General features: G+C 39.7%; 1 protein-coding gene across 1 annotated transcript in view; it reads right to left on the bottom strand.

Moving 5' to 3' along the window:
• Positions 1 to 14,429, bottom strand: part of smarca2 (SWI/SNF related, matrix associated, actin dependent regulator of chromatin, subfamily a, member 2) — a 78,227-nt gene that overhangs the window by 24,510 nt on the left and 39,288 nt on the right. The window contains 8 exon segments of the mRNA XM_063896902.1: positions 4,703 to 4,869; positions 7,146 to 7,192; positions 7,625 to 7,711; positions 9,207 to 9,311; positions 10,317 to 10,430; positions 11,045 to 11,287; positions 14,056 to 14,166; positions 14,251 to 14,317. Coding sequence (XP_063752972.1) covers positions 4,703 to 4,869; positions 7,146 to 7,192; positions 7,625 to 7,711; positions 9,207 to 9,311; positions 10,317 to 10,430; positions 11,045 to 11,287; positions 14,056 to 14,166; positions 14,251 to 14,317 — 941 coding nt within the window.

The following is a 14,429-nucleotide window of genomic DNA, read 5'->3' on the forward strand; positions in this document are numbered from 1 at the left end:
TTTGAACTTAGCGCTGCAGGGAAAAGCCGTCACCGCCTTCAATGTGCAGGACAAAATTAAAGCCGCACGCCTCAAGATGGAATTGTGGTGCGTCTGGATCGCCAGGAGTTTGACTGTTTTCTGACGCTTGTGGATTTTCTCCTCGCTGCAGATGAAGAGCTGGACGGCGGCACAGTTGCAGCCTTCAAGGAACATCTGCAAGGCCTTCACTTTCAGCTGGGAAGATATTTCCCAGAACTAGATGCAGGCTACGAGTGGATCAGGAATCCATTTGGGGACAAAACGCACATCGAACACGTCAGTTCCAAGCTCCCATCAAGACAGGTTGACAGCCTTGTGTACATCGCATCTGATGGGACACTGAGGACGACTTTCAGAGAGAAAAGCTTGACGGACTTTTGGGTCCACGTCCAGCCTGAGCACCCAGAGCTGGCTGACGCTGCTCTGAAACTGTTGATGCCGTTTCCAACCACCTACAACTGTGAAGTTGTTTTTTCTACACTTGTTGGTCTGAAAACAAAGCAGCGTAACAGGATCAATGTGGACTGTGATATGAGACTAAAACTCTCCAGTTTGGATCCAGACATTGTTTCACTGATGTCTCAGCACAAGCAGCACCATTCCTCCCATTAGGTAGCAACAGAGACACGCAGTGTATGAGTGAGTAAACAATGCTATTTGTAAATGTAACAGTGTAAATAATTACCTTGTGTTTATTGTTAAATTCTTGTTAAACTTGGGCCTGCAACCATAGTTTTACTGTATTTTATTTTTGAAAATACACAGCAGAAGTTTGTGTCTAAATGCGGTGCATTTTGCGTATCTCTCTGTTCGCTCGGACATAAACTCAGTAATAAATGTAGTCTATGTTTCATATGATGTGTAAAATCTATCAGCATTTACCGTTTAAATCGCATGTGAACGAAATGCTTGTAGAATCCGTAGTTGTATTTGTATTGTTGATTTAATGTGTGAACGAGCGATATAGAGAAGGTCACATAAAGCTGTTATTATGAGGCTGTAATTTGTAATATACTGTTGGAGTAGTAAGCAGGCCTATTGTATTTATTCTAGTTTATATTTAGTTATATTTGGTGTATATTTAGTTATATTTAGTGTATATTTCTCCTTCCTTCTTTGTATTGAACTGTTGCACCTCAATTTCCCTCAGGATTAATAAAGCTTCTTGAATCTTGAATCTTGTTTTGGGATATTGGGGGAGTTAGGTGGTCCGTGAGTATTTTTTTATTGGTTAAGTGGTCCTTGGTCTGAAAAAGTTTGAGAACCACTGGTGTAGAGTTAACGTTTAATTTAAATTTAATTTAATCCATAGTTAATTCTATGGAACACTCGATTACAACGTTACTGTTAATACGTTTAATAAGCTAAGTTGCATGTGATGGTAAATGTATTATTGATACTGGCTTGCATAGTCATAGTTATTATTGCTGCTTTAAGGAATTATACCAAACAAGACACATGATCAGTGCAGAGGCTTAGCGGAGCTAGCAGAGCAGAGCCCACTGACGGCGCTAACCTGTCAGTCAAAGCGACCACGCCCTTAATTATGCATTACTTTAAGCCTTAATATAATTCAAACGGGAGAGTTATATAGAAATTCACCCTCCTTACAGTTGTCCTGAATAGAGAAATTAGCTATAGAGACCAAAAGCAATTTTTGTACCACGCTGTAAACATGTTTATTTCTGCTGCCAGGCCTCGCGGCCATTCCATGAACTGCAGTTTTTGGCACTTCCGTATGTGTCTCACTGCTCAGCACCGGAGGTTGCCCCTTGTTCTCAACGTGGGGGGCGGGACCCCCTAGTGGGGCGCGGAGGTACTGCAGGGTGGGAGCTTTGGAGGAAGTTGTAAACAAACATTTGTTGCTCTTATCATTTTAAAAATACATAAAATAGATGTATTATTTCTTATTGCTACATATCAGTTATCTTGCACATTTTGTCAAACCAATGATATGCACAAATGGATGTTTATCCATAAAAATAAAAAAATATATAGTTGGATCTTTGTGTCTTGATATTATTATCAGAGAAAATGTAATGTTTGTACAATTTATCCTACAAATGTAGGTCAGAACCGGGTTAGGGGGCTCGAAAATATTTTCTATTATCCAAGGGGGTCCTGCTGAAAAGGTTGGGAACCAGTGATATAGATCATCCAAACTGTGTTTAAGGTCTTAAACTTAATTCTAGTCCTTTTATCTGCCAATTCCAAGGCCCATACCTATGTTTACCTACACTATTGAATACATAGGTGTTAGGGAATATTTGGCTTAGGTAGTTAACCTTTGACACAGTTCATCATTTTCTCCTTCCTCTGTCTCTATTCCCATGGCATAGTTCTTTGGCCTTCGGGTGTTGCTGGCAAACCCCTTAAGGAGGGACAGCTTGGGCGCTTTGTTGATGCCAGTCTATGACCGAGCACAAGCTGCCATGAGATTGTTCAGGGTGCACATTCTTTTCCGTGCAGGACAGCTCTAGTTAGAATCAGGGTCCATATTTGTTTAGTATCGCTGATGAAGAATGTTGATTATACATTCTGAACTGGTTAAAACCTCGAAAGGCAGTAGAGTTCTTCACAATTGACCTTTTGCTAAGCCCCGCCCCCCGTGGTTATTGTTGCTAGGTCCGACAAACATACTTTCAACATGCCGTTTTGACAATCTTCCAGCTGAACTGCTGTCCGGCTTTTAAAAAGCAGCAAATGCTGTTTCTGACTGAACTAGACAGAGAGGTTTACAGCATGCCTTTGAGTGTTACATACCGGACATCAAGGTAACAAAACATGAGCATAATGCGATCAAAGTAGAGGCAAAGGCCTATAGATCACAATCAAAAAGTGAGTTGCCACATCAGCTGATGATCCCGATGGAGGCTGGCACAAATGATGTCAACGAGCAACACTGTTCCTGTAAAGCTGGGTAGGTCTATATTCACTCTTATCGCCGTTATTATAAAGCAAAAGCACAAAGCACGTATAATGTTGTATAGCCTTATATGCTAGCGTATCATAACCTCAATAGGCAATGTCAGCAGGCTAGCTGTAATTAACGAGGGGATCTTTCGTTAGCTCCGCAGGGTTCTGCGCCCACATCATCGGGCTTATCCATACTCTGGACCTCTGTAAGACACAAAACGCCAACATGTCTGTAGGCCTAGAACTACAGTCCTCCACAAGCTGACCACAACATTGGCATAAACCCAGAGGTGTCAAAGTAACACCACAGCCCGTGACAGCAATCATTGTGGCCAGGGCCAAGACAGACAGAAAAAGGCGACCCATCTTCTGCCAATACAACAACCAAATGTATAGATTGAACTCACAGAATACCGAATAGTTTAACTTAACTGTAGGGTTAAAGACAAAAGTCTTACATTAGAACACACAAAAGTGTGCCGGTCGATCCTTGAGGGGTTCAGCTGAGAGTGAGGACGTCCACAAAGTTTAATGTACAGGCGACACTTGTCAGGCTTTGATTTTGGTTTGGGGAATGGGAAAAAACGCACACCCCCCTCCAACCTCTCTGGGTAATGACTATCAGTCTTACAAGTGCCCCAGCCACAACATTTAACCATATCTTTCTTATAGTCCAGAAACGACAGTGTCAAAAGTACGAAAATCTGAGACACAGTCAATAGAGCGCTGTCATGAAAGTGTCGGGAGCTTTGTCGGAGTCCGTTGTTGGCTCCGCTGTGATTGGCCAGTCTGCATTCTAAGGTGTGGCTTAGCGAAAGACGAACTGGTCGGGCAACCTTTCTGTCAACTTGTGGCTGCAGCAAATGTCAATTTCCGGTCGTTAACTTCATAATAAACCTTCAGTGTTTGCCATCAAGTTCCTGCTGTCCCCGTGTCTTTTTGGGTTTCGTCTCTATTTGATTCAGAAGTCTCCAACTGACTCATTGCTCTTCCTGATGTTTCTTCCACTTAGGTGCTGCTAAGAGATTACCTATTCCAAATGAGGGTGTAAGGACAGAGTGTATTGACTATAAAGCCCCTTGAGGCAAATGTGTGATATTGGGCTGTTTAAATCAAATGGACTTGACTAGAAGAAGCTCCTTATGAAATTGGTGTGCTCCAGAGAAGGGGTCTCGCATTGTTGGAACTGCAGAAACAGAACACTCACAGTTGTAAGCTGACATACAGCTGTGTCTTTCTTTACTAATGTTCTTTGGCTGAGTGCAGACACAAGGCATGCAGAGAACACTTAAAGCAGACAACAGAAGGCTGAGGGGGACAAAAGTCAGTAGACAGCAGGAGAGGAACGATTGGATTTTGCTTTATTTAAGCCAAATGGTTTTCAAAAGTCGGAGAATGGAGGCCTTCCAACACTTATACATAAAAGAGGTCTGGCCTTAAGCATTTTTTAGCTTATTATACTCTAGGAAAGTGAGGACAAAACTGTTCAATTACACAAAACTACTCGAAATAAGAACTTCTACCAAATGACAGACCTTCATCCTTTCTATTTGGTCTTCTATTGATAACTTATGTAATATTTGTTCACTTCGACTGAATGAGCCTCCCCTGAAACAGTTTGCAAAACGCCCACCTTTATAACCTGATATGTATGTATTAATTGTTACGCACGTCAGGACATTTCTAATACCTTTAATTGGGATTTATAGACCTCTAGATTTAATGATCACAGAGTTGAGAAACATAAGTACAGGGGAGAGCTTACCGTCGAGACGCAAGTACTGGAAGTTGCGGTAGCTGAAGTAGTCCTCCATGATCGTCATGAGAGTGGTCATTTGGCAGAACAGCAGCACCCTGTGGTTGGTGGCGTGCAGTTTGGGCAGGATGCGATCGAGGAGCTCAAACTTCCCGGAAGCTCGATACAGATCAAGCCTGGGTGGAGGTAATGAGGCAAAACATGTCACATAAGTCATCCTTACGCCGGTATTGATTAATAAAGTATGGCATCTACTTTGAGAGCGCTCTAAGTTGGCCAATAATGCCCTTAAGTGTTTTGTGTGTGTGGCTACCTCTTTGATTTGTTTCTGTAACAATGGTGTTGTTCCATGCTAGCTTTGATATTGGATTTTATATTTCTTGTTTTAGTTTAAATGTATTCGTGCTTTGGGCCTTGTTTTGTTTTTTCCCCCGCCTTTGTAATTGTTTTGCTCTGATTCTCTCAACCTGTGTGTGAGTGTTTGATTGAAATCACCTGCTGCCTCCTCCAGCTGTGTGTTGTCTTTGAGATTAGACTTGTGTGTTTGTATGCCCATTTTCTCTAGTGTTTCCTGTCAGTTCGTTGTCAGCGTTTCCCTGATGTGGTTCCGTCTGTCGCAGTTCCTAGTTTCCTGTCCTGTTATTCTGGATTTTCCTCATGTACCCTCTAGTGTTCTCCAAGTCTTTCCGTTTGTTCCTCGTTTTGTTTTGCTACTTTTATTTTTGTTTTACCTTGCCTTCTCCTGCAATGTTTATTTTGTGTTTTTGTACAACCTTTCATTTAATTAAGCTCACTTTTTGTTTCATACTCTCATACCTGCCTCTTTCTTTCAGTGTGCATTTTGGTCCTGATTTTCTTATCCCTGTGACAGTGATTAAGTTAAACGCTCAAAACAGCAATTCTAACTTGCTGATAAAACATAGATAAGTTTAGTTGTTCAAAATGCATTTCAAAACTTCATTTTATGCCTTCTTCCTGGTCAAACCCTAGCACCTTCAAAACCCACAATGCAATTTTACCACCAACAGCTGTAATAGCTCACTTCTCTCTAGCTCCCACATGATGTTGTTGTCTTTACCTCAAGTCATTGTTCAGATTCCATGCACCTCCGTCTTGAGTGTTATAGAACTTGTGTTTCAGCTGAATAATAACAATAATTCATTGGATTTATTTAGCGCTTTATAATTACATATTGCCCTATTAGACGTTGCAGCTGAAGCTCTATACGTCACTCTCTCTGTCCATAGGTCTGTCCACACATACCTATTCAACCTTTTGGCTGACCCCTTTGCCCTAAGAGCATGAAATTTGAAATATAAAATACAGGTCAAGTGTGTGTTTCTAGTGTGTTTGTGTACATTCTAATTTGCAAGAAGGAGAAGTTAAAGTAAGAAAGTTAAAGTTTACTAAAAAGTGAACCGAGGCCTAACTGCACCATCTCAGACGTATTAAGATTAACCAAACAATGGATTGAGGTGAAGAAATATATTTGTATGCCTCAAATCCATGTAAATCACTTTTGTTTTGAATGAGTCTGTGCTGTGGTGCAGGGGTGTGTTCCCGTCATTGACAATGGAAAAGGAATGTGTAACAGGACAGGCTACGAATCGTTGCAATCTGCTGCCAATGAATACTGCACGGACGTAGCAATTCTCTGACATACTGGCTTTTTCACATTTCAATACTCTTCTTAACAGGTTTTAAACTACTGTACTGCTACACTGACCTTCAAACCGAGTCTGAGAGAAAGAATGTTGACAATGCCGCCGCAGACAATGTTGTGAATAAATGTCAATCCTGTTGATTGTGACTTGTCCATTTTAAAAAGATAAAGGTGGCTTTCTGCACTCCCCTGTTTAGCATTTATTAGCAGTTTATAAACATGTAATAACTGGTTCATAACAGACTATTGTCTAAGCAGATATAACAGTTTACTTTTGTATTTATCTACATTTATCCTTCCTTTTTATGGGCACCCAGAAATAAAGGTTGTTTTATAAAAAGATAATAGACAGTTAAGTTAAATACAGTTCAGTGGGAGAAAATATATTTGTTTTACTTGTACTGTAGATTAATAAACACTTAGTGTTTAAAAAAAATGCAGGATATGGTATGTTAAAGTAAAGTTTTAGCAAAATACTTAAAACCCATTTTCTTTTGAGATTATACACATAATACATCTTTGGAGGGTGTGCTCAGCTTGGTATCTGTGATGTTTTCCTCTTCTGTTTACTCCTGTAAACATTTTATCGTGTTTACCTGGACCTATTATAATTGTCTTTTTGTGCCTCGCACAGCGCCTCTTCAAGCTGCCTTCACTCTGGCTAGTGTGATTTACCTTCGCTTTAAACGCTTACCTGACTTCTTCCCAGGTTATTGTTCGAGGAATTTAACTGTGCTAGAAAATAGCACAATGTGGCATTTAAGGAAGGTGTTCATTTGTCCAACTTACCCACTGATGACACCATTTGGAAAGCCCAAGTGCTCAGCAAAAGACTCCTACAACAGAGAAGATTAACTAGGTTAAATAAGGGTATTTAAATGTAGCTGACCTGAGGATACACTTTACTTTTTTTTTCCAATTCTACAATTATCTGATTCAGACTGACTATTAATCAAATTAAATGTTTATTTAAAAAAATGTGTATATAATATATATCTCATGCAGAACTAAAAGTATAGCCCTGCAGATTGCAACTCTGCACTCACTACAATGATTTCAGAAGTAAACCTTGCCAGCAAAAAAGTTTCCCAGAAGCCATTTGGAGAAATTAATATAAAACATATTCTTTGAGAAACAAAACCCATATCTTTGAAGGTAATGAATATGCATTAGCTGACCATTCGAATATTTAAATGACAGAGACATGCACAAGTGGAAACCAGTGTCATATTTTCCTCTGTTAGTATTCATAGGCTTTGAACACTCGCCTCAATGTGCTGGAACATGTAGGGATGGTTGCAGATTTTCTTCAGCTGCATGATGGTGTTCATCAGGGTCTTTGATCCTCCTTTGCCCTGGGGAATAATTGTAACAGATCAAAGAAATGAAACACTAGACCAAAACAATGATACTTGTTTTGATGCGAGTTTAAACTGGAAGTAACAGTTGGTTTGTCTCTTAATAACAGCAGCCTGTAGCGGTAAAACAGTTAATCAAAATTGTTAAATTGAGGGTCAGACAGACGGCTTAAAAATAACATGAAACTAAAGCTCGGTAAAGCCGAGGGGAGCTAGTGATTCGGAGGATAACCTTGAACTTCAAGCTCATTTCACATTGTTGCATTGCTTTAATGTTTTTATTTCATATATAGACTGGTGCAGAGTGCAGCTTATTGTGGTAGGTAGAAGAATGCATCAAAAGGCCTCCCTCGATAAGAGGAGATGGGATTTTCCGCTGGATTTTGGATCAGAAGTATTCAGAAGTACTTTATTTATCCCAAACTGGGAAATGTTTTAGTATTTTTGAAGTATTGTTGCATAGAAGACCTCTGGTGTACACATTTATGATACTTACATGTTTAGTTCGGCAGGATATTCTCCAAATATTAACTCAATATCTGTAATTTGTTAAAGAGTAAATGTAATTACTAGAAGTAAAAAGCTAATGATAGGCTATAAACAACCTAGACCAGGGGGACATGATGTTTTGAAGTGACATCACCGCTAAGCTAATGGTCAGACGTTTAGTTGTCTCATTTAGTCACTTGTTAGCAACCAGTTTTTTTGGAGGACACATAGAGGTTTCAGACATTCAGGAGTGGTGTATCTACTGATGTCATTTATGTCGTGGAATTAAACATGGACATCTTTAAAGCTTGTGTTAAACTCAGACCTTATTCCATGCAATTAATCAAAAACACACAAAGGATGGACTTCAAGACAAGGGAACCAAAAGTGGTGAAATGCTAACTAATTTCTTGGTTTAAGGACTCATTCCTGCATTATAGCAGTTTAAAGTATCTTTAATATTATTGAAGAACCTCTTGAGCCTTCTTGCAGGTAATGAAGTAGCATAACTGTTTGCACCTTTGAATGAAATGGATTTAAAGCTGTGCTAAAAGCCAAGTTACAGCTTACGTTAAATAAAAGCTGAAGAAATCCTGCCACATGTTTTTTTACCATGGTTTACTTATTTGTTTTTGGTTATTTGTTTATATTTTTCAACAGCGTATGCTTCAATTTTTGTTTAATATACAGGTATACTCTTTTTCCTTTTGCCTTTTAACCGCCCTGCACCTTTGCTGCTGCAATGACGTACATGTTCCCGCTGCGGAAGGAATGAAGGAATCCTGAAATATAATCTCTAGCAAAAAGCTAAGGCACGGGGCAACTTTATCTACTCGAACACAAGCTCCTCTGGTGTTAAACACCATCCCCATCTCTGTTTGTCATCAATATCAATGTAAATATCTCTAAGCCATGCTGCTCAGTTTGAGACAGCATGTCACACACTGGTAGTACAACAAAGCGCAGACATGCGGTGAAGCCGGGGGCTTGTGTGTATATTTACCTTCTTGTCTTTCTCTGAGCCGTCAGTGAGGAGGATGCCTCTCTGCATGTGGCGGTACAAAACCTTCTGTATGGCAGACATGTCACATTTGACGACATACTCCACCTGTGTTGAATGACAATAATACAGAATGTCTCATGAAACCGCGGTGCCTTCTCAGCGGCAAAGGTAATTGAAAACAAGAAAAAAAAGGCCATGATTTCTAAAAATACATTTCTATTTCTGTTGGGTTTTTTAAATGTAATTTTGGCGACAGAAGCACAAGCTGAGAGACTTCAACCACACAATTTAGATTTGCAACACTACTGATGAGAGAAAGAAATAATAATTTTGGGTGCATTTTCCCTTTGAGATGCTTCAGGAAAACAGGGATGGTCACGGTTTTCTCATTCTTTAAATAGGGATGATGGTCTACTCTGCATCACAATGATTGTATAATCCATCCCTACGCAAAGGATGAAGTTAAGAGTTATTTTTAAGGACATAACAAGTCATTTGTGTCGCTTAAATTATTTTTGGGAGAATATTGGATTCTTACAAGTAAACAATGCACATTATTTTCAGGCTTCTGCACAGCTTACCTTGAATTTTAAATGAAACCAATTAATTCAAACAGTGTAGGGTAGGGTCCCTTATGTTCTTTGTGGCACAAATTGTGTAATTCACCATGACAGACCACCGACATGCAGCACATTTGTGAGAAGGTTTACTGGTTTAACCATAATCATCATGGATATGAATTGTCGGGAATTAAAGGAAAACAAAGGCAGCCAAATAACGTTGGACGGGTTAATGTGCATTAATGGAACATCAGACAAAGGCAGACCCACTATTTCAATATGAATGTAACAGCATGCACCTCTGTTCACTGCAGCAGTTTGAGCATGAACAACATTGACGGGCCTTTTATTAACAAAGCATTTGCCAACAGAAAAATATATTCCTTGTGAAGCCTCCAAGAAAACCGACAGCATGACCGCCAGTGGACAAATACAGAATCAGCATTTCATTGAAATTGTGATATCAATGGCACTATTTAAAGACATCAAGTGGTACGGGTTTAACCCTTTGGTAGGTCGTATGTTTATTTAGATTAAACTGTAATCCCACCTTCTCTGGCAGCTGGGACTCCACCTCCTTCTTCAGTCTGCGTAGCAGGAAGGGGCGGAGCACTTTATGCAAACGCCGGATAATCAGGATGGTCTCCTCCTCATTTAGGTCGACCTAGAGAAGACAGGATGCAAAGTGACAAAACATTACAGCATGTTGTAAACTGGGCAGCAGGATTCAGAACCACAGCAACAATAAGTTAAAAACCCCAAAATAACACATCAACATTTTTCTCACTTTGTTGGTTCATCTGTACATTCACAATATCTACTCACAAAACACGTCTTATTTGTTTGCCTTGTCGCACAATGCATTAAGCCCTGTATGATCTAGTCTCACCTGGTCAGTCTTGATTTTACTAAATAAAAAAAGGTTTCAAAAGATGTACACATCAATGTTTAGTAAAGGTATTATACAACTCATCTTTGAAACATTCAAGTCAAATGTGTTTTATCTGTTTTAAAGGCACTAAGGATAGGTACTTCCAGGAAGGCAGAAAACATTTCACAGCTACAGCTTATAGACTTCATTTGATTCAACTCATCTTCATTGACATTGCAAATAGTACTCTGAAAAGGTAAGAAAACAGGCTTTCCAACGGTATAAGATTTATTGCCAAGAAGCTTTGTTACCACAAAGAAATAAGCTACCAAACACAAATGTCCTTACTTAATCTTAAAGCAAATGGAACAGAGTTAAGAAAGCAGGCTGTATTTTGTCGTACGTACCCTCTCTCCTGTCATGGCGAACGGGGCGTTGAACCACTGCTCGAAGGTGCTGCAGCTCTTGAAGATGGTGGGCAGCAGGAAGTTGAGCAGGGCCCACAGCTCGGGCAGCTTGTTCTGCAGGGGAGTGCCGGTGAGGAGGAGGCGGCGTGGAGCCACGTAGTGAGTGTTCAACACCTGGGTCAGCTTACAGTGGTGGTTCTTCATGCGGTGACCCTCGTCCACTATCATATACTTCCAACGAATCTGTATGAGGGAGAGGAGTTCTTAGACCCTTGTTTTTAAATAAGTGAAACAGTGAAACATTAGCATTTGAAACTATCGATCGCGATGGAGCTGAGGAGTGGCTGGTGAGAAGTTTGATTTTCTGCAACAACTACCCTCAAGGCGCGCAACACTGCTGCATACAAATGATACGTTTCTCCTTCCCAATCTAATTTCATTTGTTCATTAAAAAAGTTTGAGCCAAAGTTTTAAGACAGCAGACCAACCGACTGATCAACAGACAGACAGATACTTTATCCATCCCAAGTTGGGAAATGACTTTGTCAAAGCAGCATATGGACTGTCAATCTACAAGAATTACAAAATAACTTAAAAACATGTTAATAAAATCCAAATAAAAACATATAAATACACATTCTCTAAGACTTATATACAGAGGAGTATTTAAACATTATAAAATATACAGAATAAATTAAAATACTCTCTAATATAACAATCTACTGAACATATAATCATTGTGTACTACATACATTAAAACATTTTGTAGTGTCGCTAGAAATTCAGAGTAAAAAGTAAAGTGAATTGAACAAATTAAAAAACCAAATGTTTCCAATACTTACCACCGAAGTGTATTACACTTAATGCAGCTTTATAAAATGTAGTTGTAACACAAAGCTTTCTGCCAAATCTAAAACAAAAACAAAACATTCTGCAGAAATAAAGTCTCAGTCTATTCAGTTGCCAATATTGATTTGCTGAGTACCAAATAACACCCACTCTTCCGTTCAGAGAATACTTCGAACCAATGACTGAACAACGTGCACACATGGGGCACACATTGGATGAGAAGTCTGACTAACAAAACACAGCTTATAGTCTGGGAAAGTAATTACCTACGCAGCAATGTGATTATGTAGAACATACACCTAATGTCTTTATTATCTCCGGGAGAGTGTGACATCTTTGTCTATGTCCACAGCTTATCTCGCATAATACTGAACCAATCAGCCTTAGGTTTGATGTGCTCAAAATCTAAATAAAACAACAACAACTTGATTGCCTATTTCACACTGTCATTGTCTGCAGACTACAAAACTACACACACAGCTGAATACGCAACCTGTTGTTTTTTATCAGCTAGTTAATAAAGTTGGTGGTGGTTTGTGTGGTGGAAACTTCTGATGCAATGGAGACGAAACTCAGAGAGACACGGGAGAGCAGGAACTTGATGGCAAAACACTGTTGATTTATTTGGAGTTGCGGCCGGAGAATTGACAAGACAATACTGTAGACACGAGTTGCCACAGCGGTTGCCAAACCAATTCTGAAGATCTCGACAATAGGAAGAGGTTTTAACCCGTTCCAAATGGGTAATCAACATTCTTCAAGCGCCAGACTAAACAAGCTCGGACAATACGTTTAACTAAAACTGTCATCTAGGTCACAAATAAGGTGTTTACCGCAGCATCTGGCGCCCAGCTGTCCCTAAATAATAAAGCCAATCTTATGTCAGCATGAGCTTGTACCCACTGTGGGAACAACAAGGCTTCGGAAGCCCAGGCTGCCCCTCCTTAATGAAGATAACAGCACCTGCAAGGCCGAAAAACTATGCCATGGCAATACAGACAGAGGAGGGAGAAAATTATGAACTAGGTCAAAGGTTAAACACCTAAGCAAAATATTCCCTAACAGTTTGCTCCTCCCTATTTTGAATAAAATTAGTTTTACAGGTTTATTTTTCTATTTCATAAGGAAGGTGTGTGAAGAGCTCCTGAAGTTTAGAGAGGCTAAAACAGCTGACCACCCTGCTGAATCTACAAAGCACAGCAATTAATTACAAAGTGCTTTTCATATACTGCCATTATACCTAAGATTTCGTTTTTAGGACGGTTAACATTCAATGTAGGACAGTTAAATGTTTGTTGGGGCTGTTTCGCCTCTGTGGTATGTTTTTTCTGCAAAGGCTAAATCCAAAAGCTCATCCAAGATAAAGTTTCCCTCCCACACTTTCCCCTCTCTTCCTGATACTCCTTCATTGGACACCTTTGTTTCAACACCTTTTTTCCTTCTGTAACATAGTGGCATCACTGTGTAATGCTCGCGGTTCTATTGGCTAGCGCTCTGGTTTCAGACAGAGGGTGAAAAGAGGTGCTGCAGCACAGGCAGTATGAGAGAAATAAAGAGCTTTTTGAACATTAAAGCATGGAAACGTGCCATAGTAGAGATACAAAATACAACTATAACTCGAAAATTAGCATAACAGCCCCTTAAGTTGGAAATTGAAATAATCGTGTTGAAGGTATTGAACGTTTTTAATTGTTCTAAAGATCATTTTTGGATTATTTGTCTTCTGTACAGAGAAAGGGGGAGAGAGGACATGCGCCACGAGTCGGATTCCAACCCGCTACATCAGGGGCCTGAAACTGAAAACAAGTGACCCTGTCTGCATACAGTTTAGCATGTATGCTAATCATAAATTAAATATAACACTGATTTATGAATGATCAAAAACCTCAGCTAACTGAAAAACGACAAAAGTCACATCTACGGCTAACAGCAAACATAGTATTGCATCTTCAGAAAAGAGAAATGTTGATGAACTTGCAGCCGATTATCATAATTTTAATTTTTAATTTTAAAGCTGCAGAGAAAAGGTTTTAAGAAATTTAAGTATATAAAAGAAAATGTATCTGTTATCTGTGTGGGACACTGTGGGTTTGCATGAGTATGAAGGGGAAAAAATGGCAGAGAAATTGTACAGAGATGGCAAAAGTTTTGATCTGCTTCACCTTCGCCAGTATGTTCTTGTCCTTGATGATGTATTCATAAGTTGTCAGCAAGACGTTGAACTTCCCACTGCGAAGTTGAGGCACAAGCCCACGGCGCAACACAGGGGTCCCCTACCACGGGATGAAAAAGCAAAGAAAGTTTAGACAAACGGAATCAATGGGGGAAAAAAGGGATATCAAAAAATGGATTCTTACCTTGTAAGCAACCTTAACCACAGAGGGAGCCCACTTGTCAAGTTCATACACCCAGTTAGACAAAGTCCTGGGGGATAAAAAAAAATCACCACACATGTTGGATTTTAAAGAGAGTGGTCTTCAGTAAAGAGCCGGGATATGTAACGTGATCGCACATTAAAAAGGGGAATCATTAAAAT

Source organism: Eleginops maclovinus, chromosome 12 (genome assembly GCF_036324505.1).
Source record: "Eleginops maclovinus isolate JMC-PN-2008 ecotype Puerto Natales chromosome 12, JC_Emac_rtc_rv5, whole genome shotgun sequence".
In the NCBI taxonomy this organism is placed as follows: Eukaryota; Metazoa; Chordata; class Actinopteri; order Perciformes; family Eleginopidae; genus Eleginops; species Eleginops maclovinus.